The sequence below is a fragment of the Microtus oregoni genome, unplaced genomic scaffold (assembly GCF_018167655.1).
Source record: "Microtus oregoni isolate MIOR12 unplaced genomic scaffold, Mior012 000013F_ref0000133, whole genome shotgun sequence".
NCBI classification, from domain to species: domain Eukaryota; kingdom Metazoa; phylum Chordata; class Mammalia; order Rodentia; family Cricetidae; genus Microtus; species Microtus oregoni.
Genome location: NW_024543072.1, coordinates 42,461,631 through 42,484,662, shown reverse-complemented (window position 1 = coordinate 42,484,662; position 23,032 = coordinate 42,461,631). Strand labels below are relative to the sequence as shown.

General features: G+C 41.9%; 1 protein-coding gene across 2 annotated transcripts in view; it reads right to left on the bottom strand.

The window, feature by feature from the left end:
* Nucleotides 1–817: 817 nt before the first annotated feature.
* Tdrd5 (tudor domain containing 5) overlaps nt 818–23,032 on the bottom strand; it is a 47,858-nt gene continuing 25,643 nt past the window's right edge. Inside the window, exons 12-18 of one of the 2 annotated variants that reach the window (XM_041662718.1) lie at nt 18,826–19,026; nt 18,248–18,361; nt 14,159–14,299; nt 8,920–9,072; nt 8,406–8,549; nt 4,642–4,852; nt 818–1,134 (exon numbers count right to left, since the gene is read on the bottom strand). In XM_041662718.1, the coding sequence (XP_041518652.1) occupies nt 854–1,134; nt 4,642–4,852; nt 8,406–8,549; nt 8,920–9,072; nt 14,159–14,299; nt 18,248–18,361; nt 18,826–19,026 (1,245 nt within the window). In that variant the 3' untranslated portion in view covers nt 818–853. The remainder of the gene's footprint in view (nt 1,135–4,641; nt 4,853–8,405; nt 8,550–8,919; nt 9,073–14,158; nt 14,300–18,247; nt 18,362–18,825; nt 19,027–23,032) is intronic. The other variant, XM_041662719.1, reaches the window with a different exon arrangement.

The window sequence follows — 23,032 nt, the reverse complement described above, 5'->3', positions numbered from 1 at the left end:
AATAATAAAGGGTTATTTATTTAGGGAAAACTTACAGATCACTGTCCTAGACAGCAGTCCTACTGCTTCCAGCTGCTAGACTCTGTTCCTGTTCCCATCTGCGCAGAGGACTATTGCCTGAGGCCAAAGTGAAGAGTTTTGATTATTGTCGGCAGAGATCTGAAGGCAGCCTAGTGTTGACTGTGTACTGTGATTTTATTAGTGATCATTCTTATGAAGATATATGGTGAAAAAGGAGCAAGAGGGTCAAAGAAGAAAATGTACACTTCAAGCAGAAAAAGCACCAGGAAATGTAATGCAGAAATTCCAGTGTACAAGGAGATAAAATGCTTCAAGAAAAGCCTGCTGCTAAACGGAATAAAGGGAGCCCCACCCAGCTACCCCTGCTACTTGTGATATGAGAAGGCTCTAGGGACTTCCTAAGCTTAACCAGCAACTGAGAGTTTATGCAAATGTAACAAGCAGGAGAAGGTGGTAGCTTCAGCCACGCTGGTCTGGATTTGGAGTCTGGATGTTGCTGCCAGGTTTATGGCAGGAGAATCCCTGCCTGGACAGCTGGCTATTGTGTGATAGGGATGTGAAGATACTGTTGTCTGGTTAAATATAGGCCACAAAAGATTAGTTTTTCAATTTTCATTTATCAGTCATGATATATACAAGAAAAACTCAGAAACATCTACACAAACTCCTGTAAATTACTTCATTAAAACAAAGGTGAACTAAACCATTCGAAATGAAGTAAAACCATGAACAAAAATAAAATTAACACAAAGTATCAATACGACCAATTAGCAAAAAAAAAAAAAGCTAGCCTATGGGTACACAGAAAGATCCAGGGAACCCTACCCAAATGCTACTTCACTTCATCTTTCTCCGCCTCTTGTCCCTCTGGCTTCCATCCTTTCACACTGGGGTACCAGTGCAGGAGGCTCCGGGAGGTGGCTAACCGCGCAGCAGCTCCCAAGACAGCCGTGGCTGTACTTCGAGGGAGGTAGAGCTTCTGAGAGATCTGGTGCTGGGGGGACAAAATGAAAGAGAGCTGGTCTATGGCTCCTTGACTCTTGTCCTTGGCCACCGTGTCAGCATGGCTACTAGAAATATCTTCATTCTTTAGGCTCCCTGGAGAGCTTTCCACTAAAAGAGAAAAAACAAAAGAATCCTTTCAAGAAGTTCTCCAACTCACTGCCTGCATCTCCCAGCGCAGTTCTCCACTAACGGTGTTACAGCCTTTCCTGACTGACAGCAGTCACCTGTCAGAAACAACCGAGGACAGGAAGGAAGGAAATCCTGCATTAGCATAAAATAAACACCAGGCTGAGGGCAAGAGAGGAAGGGATGTGAGTGAGGAAACAAAGATTTCCTCTCAGGAATGAATGGATGAAGCTCAAATCCCTGGGAGAAGCCCAGAGCTCCCTTATTTTTTTTTTCCCAGCACAAAAGAGAAAGATACTCTACAGGCATTCTCTGGGCCAAGCAGAGATTCCAAGTCTATGACAGAGTCAGCGCAAAGCTGTAAATGGCAACTTAGTAATAAGCACCTTTTGTCATTAGAATAACCACATGAGCAAAGTGAAACCGCTGGAGCTTTACCGCTCCACCCAGGGTGTTAATAACCCATGATGGAGATGCTACACATCTTAAAGGGACGTGCTAGACCGTGCTAGCACTTTCCACTGCAGACCTTTTGCCTGAGTGTTTTACAGGGCCCTACTACATAAAATAGGCATATAAATCAAACGTTTACTGATAATAAGTTGATTTGTAAAATATCTTTGGTATACACATAATTTTACTGATTATTAAAGACAAAATTAGATATGAATGTTAATATGATGGATGTACTTACCTTTTACACAAAGGGTTGAGTATTTGATACTACAAGGACATACAACATCTTCAATGTATTACAAAATATCAGGAATGTTTGAGACCATTTCAGAAATTGTTGGAAATCCCTACCCTTACCCTACCCTTACCCTAATCCTAAAGGCAAAATTCATTTGATTTTTTAAAAATAAAACTTGTCAGTTACTCAAACATTCTAATGCAATCCAATCCAAAGAACACACTCTAATTTTATACTTAATGAGGTAACAATGGGAACAGAGTAAATGAAAGCCTTTATTTTCTATAATTAAACCATTATGTTGTATTTGCTTTTTTGTTTGGATACAGGTTATCACATTGTACCTTCTAGCCTCCGGAATTCACTCTGGAGAACTCCTGATCCTCCTGCCCTTGTCTCCTGCGTGCTGAGATTATGGGTTGGTGCAGTTTTCTGGAGTGCCTGAGCTTGAACCCAGGGCTTTGTGCACGCTAGGCAAGCGTACTATTAACTGAGCTACAGCCAACTCCTAGCCCTCACTTTGTTTGGTAAACCATTATGTTTCTGTAAGAGCAGAAAACTCGGCGCAATAAAAACACTGCAATTCCTAACAACCTTATCTCAATTCTGTGTCAAGGTGTTTCAGTAAAGCTTGTTGGCCAGGTCCTATTGCACGATGCATTGGCGTGCACAGTGCCGTGCACAGGAATGAGGGCTGCAGTGAAGCGGTGTGCGGCAGCAGGTGGGAGTGCACCGCACGCCCCTGGATTCACTCAGCGTGTGGACAGAGAGGCTGGAGCACTGGCTGCTCTTCCAGAGGACCTAAGGTCAGTTATTAACTCCCACATGGCAGCTCATACAACCATGTCATACAACCATGGTCCCATGAGATCCTTTTACCCTTTTAGGGTATTGCTGTGGGAGCTGCGGGCCTCTTCTGCTTTTGTGGGGGCATGTTGGGCACGTACCTGTTAATCTCAGCACTAGGGAGAATAAGGAGGTTAGTAAATTCCAGACCAGTCTGAATTACGTGGCAATCAGTTCAGCATGGGCCACAGAGCAAGGAAGAGTGTCTTTAAAACCCTGCTTAAAAAATTCAGGAGTCTGTTCAGCAATGAAGTCAGTTTGACATCCTGCGCAAGCTGCTGTTATGCTTTCTGCAAACAATTGAAAGACTAGCACTGCTCTCTCCAAACACATTTCAGTAGCCTCAGAGAAAGGCAAGCACAATCCAGCCCTCCAATCACTGTGTGCTGAGCACAAACACAACACATCAGTGGTGTGTTTTGTCAATGCCCACTAGAAAGACAAATATGAAAGGAAGGATGTGTGATTCCAGAGAGCTGCAGTGTTGAGCGGGAAGCAGGAAACTAAAACACTGAACAGCGGCTTCTTCTGTGGGACCAAGGTTGAGAAGTCACCACCACCCCAGTCCCTAACAAAGACAGAAGGAAGTAGTCCAGACAAGATCCAAAGAAGCAAATTCTGACTTGGAATCAGGAGAAAATAACAGATACTACAGGACACAGGTGATAAGCTTCAGAAAGAATCACAAGTCAAATGCATTGAAACAGATTCTGGGACACTCAGTATAGTTAAGAAGAAAGAAAAATGTAAGCATGTTGGGAAATAACTGGAAAATAAAGACTCCAAACAAAAATGAGATGAAGAACAGTATCTGAGATCAAATTCACATTGGGACAGTTGGGGCACAGGACAGACGCTACCCACAGAGAGCAAAAGTGAGAATAACGAACCATCAACGAACTGAAAGGACTCCCGGGAAACTACCCTCGGCATTTAAACCTGCCAGCTCTACAACTGTTTTCATACTACAGCATGATCATAAGCCCGCAGCAATGAAATGTGTATATTCAGGGTACCAGGGACAAGAGCCTTGTGAAGGGCATACAAACTACTACTCAGCCACTGTAGAACCCTCATTTAACCCTTGAAATACGGGGCACCAGAAAAGACAAATATGTCAGTAAATAAAGTGCTTTCTTATTTTTTAATTAAAAAAACTTTATATAAAAATAAAGAATTGATTATGGGTACATAATATGAAAAGCAAAATATATAACAGGATAGGATGAGAAATGCATACTGAGATTTTATTAGTATAAATATATCCATTTAAAGATGTAATAACATAAGCACAGAAAAGATGGCTAGTATGGGAAGCAGAATGATCCGAATTGGTTACAACAGCCTTATGCAATTCACTAGCTTGGCAAACTTAAAAAAAAATTCAATAGCATCTGGGGCTAGGATGTGGAGCAATTGCGAATTCCATAGCTTGCTGGGAGGCATGTGAATGATACGTGCACTTTGGAACACATTTTGGTAGTTTAAAAAGCTATGCATGCAGTGAACAGATGCCCTAGAAAAATCACTTCCAAATAAATAGCCAACAGAAGCAAAACTCTGTAATAAAGGAAAGAAGCCAGTTATGCAAACTCCATACTGTGTAGGTCTAGAGATGGCATAGTGACGGACATTGCTGAGGTAGGGACTGGCTGCAAAGGCATAGGCTTTTAGGGACAGGCTAAAGGAAATAGGATTGAACATATTTGCCAAAACTCAAAGAACCATGTCCCTGAAACTTTACAATTATATAAAGTCCCTCCAAAAAGTGTAAGCAAGGAAGAAAGCGGCAAAGTTAAAGAGAACTGAGCTCCAAACTAAGATGAGAACTTGGAGTAACTGCTGGTACTAGTCATCTTTCAAGGTACGTTCTCAAAGAGATGGAGGTTTTAGCAGCACAGCAAACTTTCTACTTGACAGCTGAGCATGCGCAGGATATGCAAACCTACCAGAGCCAGAGTGGGTTCCTGGAGAGTCGAGCCCTGCAGGAGCTGAGCTGGGCACTGTGGAGGACAGCAGACTGTGCTTGGGTTGAGTCTGAATGCTGACAGGTTCAGACTGGCTCCCTTCTACCGACTGCTGTGACTTGATAAGAGAGATGTAGAACTCTTCCAGTTTGGTCAGTGTGGAAGAGTCCAAAGGGCCCTGTGAATCTGCTTGCTGCAAAATAGAAACAAGCAAATGCATGAAAAGTGATTGTCAGTACAAGAAGCAAACCCTTTTATTATTTAGATCACAGTTAGAAAGTAAAACTCTGGAACTTTTACTGATATTTCTATGAACAAATTGGTACTACCACACAGTGGAGTTAGGCCCTCCCTGTGTCCAGTATTGAAGTGCATACAGTGTATGATGAGTCAAGACCATAATCTTCCGTGATGCTGAAGACATCAACATGGCTAATGTGAACACAGGCAAACTAAAGCACTCAAATTGCTGGTAAAAATGCAGAAAGGTGCAGCCACTATGGAAAACAGCCTGCGGTTTCTCAGACGTCAAACAGACTTACTACATATTTATCAGATTATCCACCTAGGAGACATGAAAATGATGTCCAGCCTAGAAATTATGCTAGATTATCAGGAGGAAAAAGGATATCACAAATTTCAAAGAACAATCATGACTCAAAAAGGAATAGGCCATAATGATCAACTGTAGCTGAAACCAGGTAAAATAATGTGCACCAAATTCAGCAGCTAAGCCTATGAAAGGAACGTGGGCCTGTCTATCTGATAACAAGGAAGCACACCTGGATACTTTCTTGTGTACAGTTTGGACCTTTTTCCAGAACCTGCAACGTGCATGTCCCAGAGCAGGAAGTTGCAGGGTTCCGGGCAGGTGGACTTCCATGCTCCTGATTCAACCTGCACTGGCAGTTTTAGAAGAGAAAAGAACAACATGTTTCGACTTCACGCTGAGTTTACTGTTTTCTGAAACCCTGGGTCAACTGTGTATGCGCTGTGGTTCCTTCTATTAGAGTAGCTTTTCTTCCAGTGTACCCGAGTGTAAGACCTCCCTCCATTAACAAACTAGAGGACAACACACTAAAGCAGTAAGATAAAGTTGATCAAACTGTAGTGTAATATATAATGTATAAAATGTATATATTGTGTATATTTGTATTATATATATATATATATATATGTTACACCTACAATATGAGAGTAGTGTCCCCAGTGACCTAATTACACCATACTAAGCCCCAACATCTCAACACTGCCATACCAGGGACCACACCCTTGATGCTTACTTTGAAGGAAACCAACACATGCACCTCACAGCAGCAGAGCACTGCTCCTTCTCGTGCAAGCAGCCCTAAATTGATGCTGATGCAGGAGTCACTCCTGCACCTACTTTTCTCACAAGAGTGACTGCACATTCTTCTAACACATTACTGACATTTATTCTCAGTGAATACCCTCCAATGTTAGAGACTACAGTCCCGATTTTCCTTGTCGAGTTTTGTAAATGGCCTCTCTAGGTAGTCTAAGTTACAGGCCTGAGTTGTTATCTCCTACTTCAGAAACACTTCAGAGCTGCCTATCTTTAATGCACAAATTTTAATGCACAAATTTTTACAATTTCTTTAAAAACAAATTAAAATTAAGACCTTCCCCAGATATAGCTCACAGCCCATATTAGGCTTATTAATAACATTGCCATTGCTACTGTAATAGTTACTATTTTATAAAATTAATGTGTGCTTACTATATGCCAAACACAACCTTGTAGAATAGCTTCACTACTGTGGTGGCTCGAATAAGGCAGGCCCCAGAGGCTTATGCAGACAGACAGAAAGACAGACAGACAGACAGACAGACACACACACACACACACACACACACATACACACTTGGTCCCCAGCTGGTGAGCTGTCAGGGAAGAATTAGTAGGTATGGCATCGTTGGATGTAGGCTTGTTGGATGAGCTATGTCACTGGGATTGAACTCTGAAGTTTCAAAAGCCCATGCCAGACCTAGTATGTGTGTCTCTGCCTGCAAATGAGGATGTGACCCTCTCTGCCACTTTTCCAGTGCCTACTTGTGTGCTGCTCTGCTCCCTGCCGTGACAATAGTGTACCAATCTTCTGAAACTGTAAGCAAGCCCCCAGTTAAATGCTTTCTTATAAGAGCTACCTTAGCCGTGGTATTTCATGGACTAAGACAGCTACTTAGTATAAACCTTAGGCAACTTAATCTATGTCTCTATTTCCTCATTTAAAATGGTGCTAACAATACTTCTTAAGAAAAATTAAATGACCAGGGAGGTGCATAAAATGCTCACAACAGCGGCTGTACATAGTAAGCTCTTAAGCCCTGTGAGCAGAGTTATCTTTACTAGTGAGAAGGATCAGAGTTAAGAGCCAAACCCAGATATTAGACTCTAGGCCAGAACTCTGAATTACTATGAAGTTCACAACTCCTTATAGATGGGGAAATTGACTGTCATTAATTGAAACAGCCCAGAGTATGGTTACTCAAAGTCCCAGGAGATTCAGATATAGCTGGTTTACAAATCCTGGTTTCTTGGTGTGAAGGTATAAACTATAAACATGTTAGTGAGACTTCCAGCTCTAATCATGGTAGCTTCAACCTCACTGCATTGTAAACATTGGACAAATTGGATTTTATATTTCAAAGTCCTAGGGAACAAGCAGTCAGGGAACTGTCAGAAAATGAAATGGGAGGGAGAGATGGCTCAATGGTTAAGAGCAGTGGCTGTTCTTCCAGAGGTCCTGAGTTCAATTCCCAGCAACCACATGGTGGCTCACAACCATCTGTAATGAGATCTGGCGCCCTCCCCTGGCGTGCGGGCATACATGGAGGCAGAATGTTGTATACATAATAAATAAATCTTTAAAAAAAAAAAAGAAAGAAAATGAAGTGGGTTCCATAGACACCACAACCTTTTTAACTAACGCATTCTCCAGTCAGGGACAGGGTTGCGGTCCAAACAGAAGTTGCTGTCTTAAGAACAAGAGCCTGAGTCAAGGCATCTTGATGTGTCTACCAGACCTTGGTAGACACATCCCAGAGAAAAGGATAGGAGAACAATCGAACATTCTGCTCACAACTCTCAATCTGCCAAGCCCACAAAGTTGCAAATCATCAAGCGAGAGTTGATATAAACTCGCAGAGATGCGCAGCTGGCAGGCTAGAAGACAGAAAGGAGTCAGAGCCTCACCCAGGTGGACAGCAAACTGACCAGACTTTCAGCTGGCGTTGCTAAAGGTCTCAGGAGTCAAAGCCAAAGGGGAACGTGGAGCAAGAATAAATGTGAGCTCACACTGTCCCAGTCAGCTTTGTCAACTGACACAGCCTGGAGCAGTGGTTCTCAACCTGTGGGTCAAAAGACCCATTCACAGGGGTTGCCTAAGACCATCGGAAAACAGATATTCACATTATGATTCATAGCTGGAGCAAAATTACATTTATAAAATAGCAATGAAATAATTTCATGGTTGGGGCCACCACACCATGAGAACTGTATTAAAGGGCTGCAAGCGTTAGGGAGATGGAGAACCACTACTCTATCACCATCCAAGAGGAAAGCCTCGCCCAAAGACCTGTTTCACCAGATGAGCTATGGGATGTCTGTGGGTGCCCGTCTTTATTAACTGATGCAGAAGGCAGAAGGGCATGCATTAGCCACAGTTTCTAAGAATGAAAGTGATTGATTATGCACTGGTCACAATAATGCTAGTTAGACTTACCTTTTGAATTCTGGTTGTGCCAGTACTTTTGTCTTGAGCAATGGGGCCTTCTGGTGTTTGGGTTCCTCCTTTCATGTCATTTGCAAGGCCTCCGGACTGCCACGAGTCATTCCATTTATCTTTAGATGCAGAAAAATACCAGTCCTATAAAGAAGAAAATGCAACAATAAATCAAGATACAGTGGAACAAGACCTCAAGGTGACGGCAAGGAAGTGACATGTTTTAAATGACAGAAAGAGTGTACGGTTGAAATCTGTCAGTGTGACTTCTTCCCTTGACATCAGTACTAAATCTTCAACACGGGTTTCATGAATTACATACAACCCTGTGCCACTCTCCTCGCTAGGTTTCCTGAGCACCTACTGTTACCTACTTCAAAACAACCCACGTGTTCTTTTGAGCCAAATCCTTCGGAATCCCTGCATGTAAGACTTTCTAGAAGCCTGTCTACTGGATTTAAATTTCCTTTGTCAACAGTGATTTGCTGTCCTGCCCCCCCCCCCCAAATCTAACCTTTTGTGACATTTCTCCATGTGACTGATACTGTTTCTTCCCAAGACTTGAAGTGAAGAGATGGGAGGCCTGTAGAGGGAGCCAGTTCTCATCCCAAATGTCGTCACCTATGGTCACTGACTCCAGGCATGGCATTCCAGTAGGAATCTCATCCTGGAATTATCAGAAGACAAATACTATTTTTTGTATTTCCCCACATAAACACATTTTAACACTTAAGCGCATATTTTTTCCTGGCTCCCAGTTAAGACAGAAGTTTAAATACACAAGAACATGTGCATGGTAAAGAGGCACGAAGAGAAGACCCACCTACACTCCGGGTGTAGGAAAGCAGACTTCACAACTGATTACGGGATTCTAACTGATCACAGACTTCTGAGTGTATAGTGAGAAAAACAGACACAACCAAATATATAAACATAACAGTTCAGGAGTTTTAAAGTAAAGACTAAAACTTCAGGGTGAGAGGGAAAGGGGATAAAAACGTGTGCTGGAGACCAGAGCATCTTCTGAAAGGATTTTTGAAAAGTGAAACTCAACATGGATTAAAATGGAGAAATGAAGGCTTTTATATGTGACAGCTTTCCTTCATCCAGAGAAAACTGCCAAGAAAAACAATTCAAAAGAAAAGTTTATTCTGACCCATTGTTTCAGAGTTTCGGTCCATGGTCACCAGGTCATCTGCCTTTATAGATGTGGACCGAGTTTATTCTGATCCATGGTTTCAGAGTTTCAGTCCATGGTCACCATGGTCACCAGGTCATCTGCCTCTATAGATGTGGACCGAGTTTATTCTGATCCATGGTTTCAGAGTTTCAGTCCATGGTCACCATGGTCACCAGGTTATCTGCCTCTATAGATGTGGACCGAGGAAAGCAGATGCTCACGACAGCGAGTGCATGTGACAGAGGGGGCTGTTCACTCATGGTGGAAGGAAACAGAAGAGAAGGAAAGCAAAGAGCCCACCTCCTGAGGTTTCTACTACCACAGACACACCACACCACACCACACCACCATATGTGAGCTACCAAACCTTTAGCTCATAGCCTTTGGGGGACATTTCAGATCCAAATTCCCTAAGTTTTATTTCTATACTGTGCAAAAACACATCTTGTCTACATTCAATGGCCTTCAAAGCCTTAACCATTCTAGTGTTGCTCAAAAGTCTCCTCAAAAAAATCAAGGCAAACTCTTAGCTGTGAACCCTGTTAACTTTTTTTTAAGTTAGGGGATCAGAAGCAGGTGGATCTCAGTGAGTCTTAGGCCAGCCAGAGGGATACAGTGAGATCCTGTCTCAAAATCAAAAACCAAACAAAACAATTATACACTTTATAAAGAAGTAAGTACTACTCCAAATAAGGAATAGAAAAATACCAAGAAAGGCCTGTACCAAAACTCAGTGGGGAAAACGGTGACCTCGGTGGCTCCATGTCCAGTGTGCAGGGTACACGGTGATAGGAACAGGCTTTGATAACCAAATCCCACTCCCTGACTAGCTGCAACCCATGTGGTAGCTCGTTGGCACGTTGCTTTGGTGCCTATAGTTTTTCTCTGCTGATATTCCATGTTCCTGCCACCTCTAACTTCCTGAGGGTTCCGCAGTGACCTTGGCTACACTCAGATTAATGCACTGCATTTTGGGGAGCTTCCCACGGGGACTCTGCCACACTGCCCACTTCCCACGGGGACTCTGCCACGCTGCCCACTTCCCACGGGGACTCTGCCACGCTGCCCACTTCCCACGGGGACTCTGCCACGCTGCCCACTTCCCACGGGGACTCTGCCACGATGCCCACTTCCCACGGGGACTCTGCCACGCTGCCCACTTCCCACGGGGACTCTGCCACACTGCTCACTTTCCTCTGACATCAGTGAAAGTCCCCATGACTCTGACTCTTACATTTTGTATTCCATGTGAATGATGTTAGAATCTGATGTCCAAATCTGTCAACAGTGGAGCAGTGGCCAGAGCCATTGAATACCTGGATGGCTAAACACTGGGAACCCCAAACTCAGAGGTTGGGTCTTTTTTTCCAAAGTGAAGTCTTCCATATGCCCTCAAAGCATCTCCTGATGCAAAGTACTCAACTGCTTAAAAAGGTTATGCTTAGAAGTGTTTTGCCTGCATGTACATATGCGTGTCCAGAGGCCAGAAGAAGGCATCAAACACCCTGGAACTGGTGTCATGGCTGGTTGTGAGATACCATGTGGGTGCTGGGAAACAAGCTCAGCTCCTCTAAAAGAACAACCAGCACTCTTACCCACTGAGCATCTCCCCAGACCCAAACTACATTTTTTTAATATCCAAATTTTTATTTACTCCACCATACACAATATTTATTCCACTATGCACACACACAAAAAATGGTATCACAGCAAATATAAAGGAGAACATTAGAACACCACCCGGGGTCTAACTGGCATCCACAGTGATCAATACTGACTAATAAGACAACAGTGCTGCAGATGAGCTGACCAGAACCACCCGGGGTCTAACTGGCATCCACAGAACTTTCCACTACAAACAGGGAAATATACATTCTTTTCAAATTAGCCAGTAGAGACTCAACTTGTGCTGACAAAACGAATCTTAACAAATGTCAAGACCTGAAATTATACAAAGTATGCTCTCAGATCATGATACATTACACAGAAAATAACAAGAAAATCTCAAAATGCCTATATATTAAACAATTCTAAATAATCCCATAGATCAAGTATTATATTTCAAAAGAAATTTAAAAATATACTAACTGAAAATAACATTCAAATTTGTGTGGCATGGGTAAACTTCTCTTAGGGCAAAGGTCTCAAATCAACAGCTAAACCTCCACCTGAACAACCAGAAAACCAAATGGAGAAGGCAAAATAATTACAAAATAAACAAACTTGAACACAGAATGACAATAGACAAGATGAAGACGCAGATAAACTGATTCTAAAGTTTAAAAGAATATTAATACTTAAAAATGATCAAATATGAGGATTCATACTCCCCAATTCTCTCTCACCCTGCATGTGAGAGCAGCCTACATGCACTATGTTCACCACACTCATGCCTGTGAAGGTCAGGGAGGCTGTCAGATTCCTGGCACCAGAGGTCCCGAATGCTGTGCGCCACCAGATGCTGGGAATTGAACCTGGATCCTCTGCAAGAGCAAGTGCTCTTAATGGTTGAGCTACCGCCCAGGACCCACACTAGATTTAAAGAGGTTCTACAAACTCAAGCAATTAACCAAGAGAGTGTGATACTGAGAGAACAGACTACTGGGGCAGAACACAGAGGATTCACTGACTCATACAAACCGACTGACTTTTATTAGTAAAAGGCAATTCAGTAGAAATAGGATGGCTTTCTTAACATGATGCTCAAACAACTGTGTGCCCAGGTATAACAAAATGTTTCTCATCCTCACACCTGTGCTAATTAACTCAAAATTAATAGAAAAAGTTGCCATATTGGACTTCTAAAAATTAAAACTTTTGTCATAAGAAACACTGTTACAAGAATGAAAAAGACAAGCTACAAATGAGAGAATCTAGTGAAAAGTCGAGCACCTAGAAGATATAAAAAATAAAGTCTCCCAAAACGGTAAGAAAACAAACGATGGAGTAAAGAAATGGGCAAAAGATTAACAGACATGTTATCAAGCACACACATGACAACGTTGTTAGTCAGTAGGGAAATAAAAGCTAAAAGCATTCTGTGATATTACTATATTCTTATCAGAATAGCTAAAACAAAAATCACTGGCGAGGACTTGAAACAACCAGCACGCATACACTGCTGCTGGGAATACAAAATGGCATGGCCTCTCTGGAGAGCAGTTTGCCGAACGCTGCCACAAAACCCACCAGTCCTGCTTCTGGACATGTTCTTTGTTCTCACAAAACTTGTTTTGAATGTTTGTAGTAGTTCTTGGAACTGAAACAATTCAGATGAACCTTGGTCAGAGTGGATACTGAGTGGAGTATAGTCAATATAGGAGAATAGCACTCGGCACTCAAAGGCTCTCAGCTGTCAACAGCTTGGATGCATGTAGAGTGCTCACAGGTAGCACACTAAATGAAAAGTGTCACTGAGAAACTACTAAATGCTAGTTCTCAAAGGACCAATTAAGAGTAACAGAACAAATGGCAGTTGCTACAGTCAGGACCGTGAGAAGTCGGAGGAAACAGAAGCACAGGTGCTGGAACTATTCTGAATTCTGCATGTTGTGCTGAATACATCAAAATGGACCCGAAAGCATACCGGAATAAAGTCTGCATTACTGCAGGTAATTTAAAAAGAATGAAATATCAACATAAAATACAAAACAGCATGCATAAGACCCACACACATTCAAACCAGACAAAAACCCATCACAAGGGAGGGAAAGTGGGCACAAAGTCCCACCTGTACCCAAGAAGCTAGCCTCAGGTGACAGCTGATGGCAAGGGAAAGTCAGCTTTCTTCACTGAAATAGCAACACACCCCCAGGCAACACAAACTGAACTCTATTTTCTTTTAAGAGCAAAAAAGAGCATGAAGTTACCTGGGTAGGGAGGCGGGGGAGGATCTGGGAGGAGTTAGGGGAGAAGAAAGAATACACAATAGGCCATGTCCTAGCATACTCTTTGGCTCAGCAGAAATAGCATTTCCATTCAAAAACACTGGGAAGTCAACACCAGTTTGATATACTGGACTAAGACAGATGGTGGGGAAGGGAATGAAAACTAAGTGTATGCGTGGTGGGGTGAAGGGATGAAAAAGGACTCAACCCCTATTTTCATGTCAAGAAATCTAAAGACACTTAAAGCTGGAAAATCAGGAAATAAATATGACTATTTAATAAAATTAAAGGTAAATCTCAAAACAGCTCAAAGAAATGAAAATTAATACTTTAAAAATAGAAAAATGTAGGTGTCATGAAGGACTCCAGGCTATGTGCATATAAACACTTGGTTAAAAACTGTGTTCTCCCAAAACTGCAAACATTCCATGAAGAGCTTTCTTAATATTACTTCTCAAGGTTTCAAACACTGCCATGCTTGACTAGATCGTGGGCAGTAACCTACCGCCCAGCCCAGCCCGAGCTTTCCTCTGCCCTGACGGGGTTACATCCCATACTGTGGTCTTGGTGACTAAGGAGATCACATGTAATTCAGTGTCACAGAGTGGTCCTCACAGGAGGACTCATTTCCAGTTGTCGTCATTTATGAATTAATTAGTGAATTTAAAAGCCATCCCTCGTCTTACCTCATTTTCTTCCTTTGCATCCGTGGGCTGCAGCATGGACCACTGTGGGTCTTCTTCACAGCTCTTACGTGTTTTTAATGAACTGAGTTTAGAATCCTCAGATTTAAGGTGACTTAGAGACTTTTCATCATTAATATCTTGCTAGTAGATATAAAAGAGAAATCACTCTTTCATTAATGCTGTTTCTAAAAGTCTGCATTTCTATAAATTTTGGTGGAAATTTTACATTATAGTTCATAGATGCACATAATAGTTCATAGATGCACATAATAGTTCATAGATGCACATAAGTGTTCCTCTATTATTATTTTTTTTAATTTTACCCATTGCCCTGGGCCTTCCCATTCTGTTCAACTACCAGGAAACTACACTGGAAGGCATAGGTGGTCAAGTGTCTACGCGACAGGCTGTATTACAAAAAACCCAAAGTCCCAGACCTAAAGAACTAAAACTGCGGGGAAACACACAATCATGTAATCACCATGCGCTCCTCCTGTGCAGCCGCCATAGAGATGAGTCACACATTACAGGAGGATTCCCAGAAGACGCGATGGAGATGAACTGTTGGGACACCTAAAACCACTAGGGATAAGCAAGAGTCTGAGTGTACAGTGGGTGTGCATGTGTAGTGATATTTTGTTTGTGATCAGAGTGCATAGCTAGCCACTAGCTAGCCATACAAGCCAGGCATTGCTGGCATACACCTTTAATTCCAGCACTCTGGATCTCTGTGAGCTCAAGGCCACCCTGGGCTACAATGAGATTGAGGATCTGTCTAAAAGAGAAACAGACCTCACACAAAGGTGATCCAGCACTAGGGAGGTGGAGACAGGAGTGATATGGCTGGGTAGAGAGAGGAATATAAGGCGGGAGGAGACAGTAACTCAGATGCAGCCTGAGGATTCAGTCTGAGGTCTTGAAGAAACAGCAGCAGCCTGAGGCAGCATAGAGACAGGGTCATCCCTTTGGTCTGAGGTTAAGAACTCTCTAGTGGCTGGTTGCTCTGATTCTCTGATATTTCAGCATTAATCCCTGTATCTGACTCCGGGTTTTTATTATTAAGACCAATTAGAATTCGTGCTACATGAGTGTGCAGTGGGTCTGCAGTGAATGTGCATGCAGGTGTGCAGTGGGTGTGTATGTAGGTGTGATGTAGGTGTGCTGTGGGTGTGCAGTGTGCATGCAGGTGTGCAGTGGATGTGTATGTAGGTGTGATGTAGGTGTGCAGTGGGTGTGCAGTATGCATGCAGGTGTGCAGTGGGTGTGTATGTAGGTGTGATGTAGGTGTGCAGTGGGTGTGCAGTGTGCATGCAGGTGTGCAGTGGGTGTGTATGTAGGTGTGATGTAGGTGTGCTGTGGGTGTGCAATGTGCATGCAGGTGTGCAGTGGGTGTGTATGTAGGTGTGCTGTGGGTGTGGAGTGGGTGTGCAGTGTGCATGCAGGTGTGCAGTGGGTGTGTATGTAGGTGTGATGTAGGTGTGCTGTGGGTGTGCAGTGTGCATGCAGGTGTGCAGTGGGTGTGTATGTAGGTGTGATGTAGGTGTGCAGTGGGTGTGCAGTGTGCATGCAGGTGTGCAGTGGGTGTGTATGTAGGTGTGATGTAGGTGTGCTGTGGGTGTGCAATGTGCATGCAGGTGTGCAGTGGGTGTGTATGTAGGTGTGATGTAGGTGTGCTGTGGGTGTGCATGTAGGTGGGCAGTGGGTATGCATGTGGTGTGCAGTGTGCATGTAGGTGGGCAGTGGGTTACAGTGGGTGTGCTGTAGGTGTGCAGTGGGTGTGAAGTAGGTAGCCCACAGAAGCTTTGCTGCATCAAAACATAAACTAAATCAGCAGAGTTTACATTTTCTCTTTTGCACAAAAGATGGTGTTTCATTTATAGAACCAAACTATAATTATTTGAAGATACCAACAGATACATATTCTAAAAAATGTTAAGCAATTAATTAAATTCATTATTCAAGAATAACAAACTATAATTCTTCCAATGCAGTAATAACAATTAAATATTCAGGGTTGTTATAGGCCAAACAAAGCAAATTAATTAAAAACAATTTTCCAGGAGCTGGAGAGATGGATCAGTGGTTAGAAGCACTTGCTATTCTTGCAGAGGACCCAAGTTTGGTTCCCAACATCTACATGGTGGCTCCAGATCCAGGGACTCCAATGCTCTCTTTTTGATCTCCATGGGCACTGCATGCACTACTTACATGTAGGCAAAACATTCATTAGGTAAGTGTGTCATTTTAAAAAATGTAATGATTTTTATTTTATGTGTATGAATGTTTGACTGTGCATCACCAAATTGGTGCCACACCTTTCACTGCGGAGCCAGAAGAGGGACTGGCTCCCTGGACCTCAAGTCACAGGCAGTTCTGAGCTCTCCTGTGGGAGCTGGAAACCAAACCCAGGGGACTAGCTCTCTGGACCTAAAGTCACAGGCAGTTCTGAGCTCTCATGTGGGAACTGGAAACCAAACCCAGGTCCTCTGCAAGAACCACAGTAGTCTTAACCAGTGAGCTGTCTCTCCAGCCCCAGGCCAGACAACCCTAACATTAACCAGAAAGCTATTTTTTTTCTACTTCTTTTGAAATGCAGCAGGAGAGTCACTTTTTTTTTCTTGGATTTTCGAGACAGGGTTTCTCTGTAGCTTTGGTTCCTGTCCTGGAACTAGCTCTGTAGACCAGGCTGGTCTCGAACTCAGAGATCCGCCTGCCTCTGCCTCCCGAGTGCTGGGATCAAAGCGCCACCACCAGCTAGAGTGACATTTTTGTTGCTTGTTTCAGACAAATTCTTGTTATGTTGCCTAGGCAGTCTCAAAACTGTGGTCTCCTTGTTCAGGCTCCTGAGTGTGGCATTATAGTTCTTATGTATTTTTCGTGACAAGCTAAAATCACAGTCATCAAAGTGGCCTTGCCTTTGAACCTTTTCAATAATCAATAAATACTTTAAAAAAAAGACTTTGCCATCTCTAAAATACATAAATATACCCATTAAAGAAGGATATTTTTTTATTTAATTTCACACAAAGACCTTGTGAGAGCAAGGTGTGAGACCCTTAAAAATATCAAATATTCTTAGCCCAGTATCCACTGTCACAGAATGTCAGACTCAGGGGACATGTCTGTGACTTTGTTCAAGCATTAAATTCTTCCTACGGGCTTCAGCCCACTCCACCCTCAATGGATCACAGCACCAACTGAGACTGTTCTGGTGATTAAGCCACCTGCAGGGTCCGTACAATGGTGTCTGTGATACACTGCTACTTCAAGAACTGGTTCCATTCTTATTTGGGCTGGAGTAACATACTAATGGAAAAGATATTATAATGTTGTCTTCACTGTGGTGTGGAGTGCTGGTGGTTTTTATAGAGTATGAAATAAGAAGACTCAGAATACCCTGAGTAATGCAGGAGCAGTAAGACAGGCACTGGTGTCTTCAAGATGCGCAGGGGTAAAAGTACTTGTTACTAAGCCTGGGTTGTGAACCACATGGTAGAAAGAACGAACCAACTTCCACAAGTTTTCTTCTGACTTCCAATGTGCATTGAGGCACAGATGGGCCTACACACATACACACAATAAATAAATGCAATAAAAATATTTTTAAGAGCTGGAAAGTGGTGGTGCTCGACTTTAATCCCAGCACTCAGGAGGCAGAGGTGGGCAGATATCTGAGTTCAAGGCCAGCCTGGTCTACAGAGTGAGTTCCAGGACAGACACAGCTGTTATACAGAGAAACCCTGTCTCAAAAAAACAATTATTCATATATATAATATATAGAATATATTATATGTAAGAATATATAAGAAATATATAAGAATAGCTTTGGCATCAGTGTAGGAGAACCACAGCCACACAAAGGGAGCAAGAGAATTTGGTGTGTAAGAGGAACTGTTGAAGAGGAACCAGAACTAATGCAGAGTGTTAAACTGGGAAAGAGACAAGGTCAGTCACTACCATTGTGCAAGATTCCCAGTCTTCTGTCTGGGAAGCATCATCGCATTCATCTACAAAATGAGGACACAACTATAGTTCCTCAGAATCACATTTGCAAAAGTTTTTATGTGGCCGGCTGGGCAGTGCACTCACCTTGGATTGCTCCCTGTCTTCATGAGAAGGACACCCCAGCTCTGCTGGGACCGTGTCACCGGCCACTCCGCTGGAGTTAGTGTAGAGTGCTAACGGGTTTAAGTCTCGGAAGCCCTAGGACAAAGCATTTAGTTGTATAGTAAGCTACACACAGGGAACAGGCCAGCACGCCACGGCACGGAAGCACATTTTCTAACATAGGTGACAACTTCCAAGGCCGCTCCTCTAGTTACAAAAGCAGCAGATAAGAAATTACGTGACAGAACTGCAGGTAATTTCAAAATAAGAGAACGTTGTTCTTCTCGGAAAAACATTAACTACTTCAGACTGGGGGGATTAAATAGTTTATTCTAAATAAAAATAGTTTTCACTGGGGAATTAAAGAACAATTAGAAAAATATGAGTTATTTCTTGATGGTGACAGCCTGGAACAGTCACCTGAAAACGAGGAGGGTGCCCTGCAGTAAGAAGTCAGGAATCTAAAGGACATCTCTAAGACTGAAGAGTAAATCAGTAACCTGCCCATAATACACTGTTTTATATCCTAAAGTGTGGCATTTAAACAATATGTGCTCTACCTTGGATGGGGCATTTTCTCGGCACACAATAGCATAGCCTTCTGTCCTCAAGACATGATGAAAGTAGATATCTTCATTTGAGGATGTATCACAAAGAAAAATGTGAAGGATTCCATCTATATATTCATCTACCACCCCTACTAATGGCTTCAAACCACACAGCTTCTGGAAGTGCAAAACAGCTCTGGATGTCCAGTGTTCCTAAAATACAGCGGAGATATATTTATGTGGTAGATTTACATGAGTTACAGCAATCACAAACAAATGAATTGCTAATGAACTAGAGTTTTAAGTGAAAAAAAATCCTAAAAAAATTAGAACACATAAAATAGGTATAATTTTAGGGTGAGAGAAATTAAAAGGAAAAAATGGTTAAATAAACATAACTAAAAAAATCATCTGGTGAAGAACTCTCATTTTCAGAACTATTTATCACAAATAAAAAGACCAACCATCAAGGAAATGCAAATCAAAACCACACAGAGATTCCACCTAACCTCAGTCAACACAGCTACCACCAGAAAACCACAGTAAATGCTGGAGAAGGCACAGAAAAAAGGGGGCCCTTGTAACAGCTGCTAGGGGTGTTGCTAGTCCAGTCACCATGGAAACCAGTACAGAGACTCCTCAGAAGGTAAAAAGAAGAATTCTGTATGACCCAACCTCACTGCTCCTAGGTGCACACCCAGAATCCATGTCTGTTCACTGCACACTCGTGCGCACCGTGGGCCGTTACAGCAGGGCCTGCTGATGAAGGAAGGTGAAGGGGTAAAGCAACATGCTGTGCGCACGCAATAGTTTTATTCAGAATCAAGAGGGATTGAATTATTTAGTTTGCAGGGAAATGGGTGGACGCAGAAGTCATCATACTAAGTGAATTAGGACAACCTCACCAAACATTCCATGTTTCTCTAGCGTATGGAATTCAGGAGTGGGTGTAGGAGTAAAAGGGATTATAGAGCTACAGAAGATAACATGGAGAAGAACATAAATAAATTATATAAATACAAGAAAATCTCATAATAGAAACAAAGTAATGGGCAAATATGATCAAAATACATTATATGTGTCCATTAGAATGTCATAATTAAAAACCTTATTTTATATACCACATGCTAATTTAAAAAGAAAATAGTGAAAAGGTTTGGAAAAATTTAAATAATTATCCACTGAGCATCTCTCATTTTTTTTTTAAAAAAAAGTCAGTTAAAGATTATTAGGCTAACCCTCCCAGAGGAAAAAAATTTTACACTCTGGGTAAAATATTATTTTAGTAATCACAAAAGACCAAAGATCTTATAAGATAGCAACAAATTATCATGCCAAAATGGAAGGGAAAGTGAGATCTACTTCTGCCATCAGAGCACCTGCTCATCTGAGCAAACCTGAACTACAGTTTTGACGGTCAAGGAGACAGGGATCAAAGCCAGGGTCTAGAGAACTTCCCTCCTTAAGCTAATGTCTGTGGGATACACTCCCTGGCACGGGAAACAAAGCAGATACTAAGCTTCCCGTGGTTTTGTGACTCCATTTTCACACCCCCAGCGTAGTCTAGCAGTCTTCAAGTTGTTAATTTCCGTCAGCACAGCACAGAGTAGCAGGCATTCTGGGCACTTGGAGGATGCAAATATAAACCTCTCTGGAGATAGGCACCACCCAACCCTCCTCACACACAATTTCCAAGACAACAGCGGTACACAGGCAAAGTACAAACACAGTGACAATGTCTGCGATGGAGCCACAGGTGAAACCACTGCCCACAAGCCTGACGACCCGGAGGTTGATTCCCTGCTACTGAGTTAACCCACGAAGGTTTTAGGTTTTGTTAATTTTTACTTTCTGAAATCAGTTCAATCGTATCGAGTTTTCAAAAAGTGTGTGTCTATATGTGTGTCTGTGTGTTTGTATGTAGATGTTTGTGTGTAGAAGCAGGGGTGAGGGCAAGACAGTTCCCCAGTCACCTGGGGTGGTCAGGTCCATGCACATGCCTCTACCCATGGAGACAACTTGCTGGCTTACCTGTACCAGTCTTTGTGGTTTGCTGATTTCTACAAAAAGCATCAAACTAATTTTGTTGTTAATACTGCTTTAAGCATAAGGTTAGTTTTATTTTAGGAATAAAAATGTTTTAAGGTTTTGGGAGCTTCTTTTGTGTGGTTTCTACTTGTTTGCATATATAGTTTATTATTTGTTTAGGCTTTATTTTAGAGAGCATTTTTACATTTTCATTTGAGTGTGTGTTGGTGTGTCTGTGTATATGCCTGCCATACACTGATGTCAGAGGACGGCCTGTGTGTCGTGGGCTAACTCAGGAGTAGATGAGACGGGGTTAAGAAAGAGGAAATAGTGCAGCAGAAGATAACTTAGAAACAAACGTCTACTGCAGAAAGACATGGACATAAAAACAGAGAAGACAGCTAAAAGGTCTGGAAGACTTACCTTTAACACTTTTAATTTTTGTTCCAGAAAGAGAGAGAGACAGAGAATAAAATTATGAATATGGGTCACAGGCAATAATCAAAGAACAACTTCAAATTCACAAGGTCTAATGAAAACTACTAAGCCATAGACTTGTAAAGCGTAAGTCAAAGCAGCATAAATAACAAACTCACACACAAGAGTAAATGTATCGCTCTCTATACAAACCTACCCTGAAGCTGGAGTAAGGGCAAATGGAAAATCTTTAAAACAGCTAAAGACAAAGAGGACAAAACAATGGTTAAGGATTTCCACAGGAAAAGCCACCAGATCGACAAGGGACTTCTCCAAAGCTAAGAAGACAGAAGCTAGCGACGCCTCTTCAGTGACGCCAACCTGGAGCAGAGCGGGGTGGAGGTGGGGAGGAGACAGGCGGTACAGCCTGTGCTTAGCAAGCATGAGGCCCGCATTCCATCTCCAGAATCTGCACCTAAAGCAGGACAAAATAATGATGGGTTCTGTTGACATTACTAAATCTGCCACTACATGACCCTCAGCAGAGAAAATCCAAGCAGTGCAGCTCAAGTGGAAGAGAGTCGTTCTCAGGCAGATTGGGACTAGGTGAGTTAAACACGTAACAGATTCAAACAGACACTGTTAGAATCTTTTAACCAATTTTTAAATTATTTTTTAAATAAAAACAATTTTTCTGAAAACAAAAACTCTGACAAACATCTTTGAGTTAATTTCAGTGTTTAATTTTTCTTGCATTCCTTCAAGAAAACTATTTATTGTAACTGCATATCATACATCAGACAATTTACAGAGTCTGGATTCTGAGTATCCCTTTTATCACTGCTAATTTCCATTAAACTATATAGCACAAAAATGCATTTTTGTGTAAGAGAACATGTTGGAACAATACGATTTATCATGTTACACACATTAAATAAATTACTTGAAAGTTTTTGTATTTTTAAAGCAGTATATAAGGCACTTACACAAAATACTTTAACATATACTATGAATGTTAGATTTTATAAAGTTACTATATTCATAAAATTGTTAATAAAAGCTTGATATACGAGGGCATGTTAAAAATATTTACAGATACTACAATGGTGGAGTGTCATATTCTTTATGCTGTGTTCCATTAAATATAAAGGTCATTTGAGGTAATGTCAGAGAAACGAGTATCTTAAACAGCTCCCAAATGTAATTCTTCACTATGTACATTTTAGTCAGTTTGGAGAGAGCTAACAAAATACCAGGAAAAAAATGTGAAAATTAGTTTGTCATTAATCTACAGGCTAAGATTCTAAACTTAGTTTTGAAAAGGTATTTCCTAGCTAGTAGACAGCCTCCTTGCTATGGTTCCCACATGGAGTGAAAGAAAGGAGAGGGAGACAGGAAGAGAGGAGGAGAGGAAAAGGAGAGGAGGGGAGAAAGGAAGAGGGCATGTAAATGGTGTGACTTTATCAAGGAGAGGAAGCAAGGATCTACAAGATAAGGGGCACAGGCACAGAATTGGGGCTCCATCCCAAAGATGCTCATTTTTATTTACTTGTTTATTTTTTTTATTTCAAAAATATAATAATTCAAGAGTTTGTATGTATTTTGAGTAATACAATAAATACATTAATGCTCAATGCCTTGCCAGGGCACACGGACATAAATAGGCACACACAGATGAAGCTGTCAGTCATGAACTATGCGGCAAACTAAGCTAGCCCAATGAGGACAAAGATGAATTGATTTCTGGCTTTAAAAAGTTCTAGTAGTTTATCGC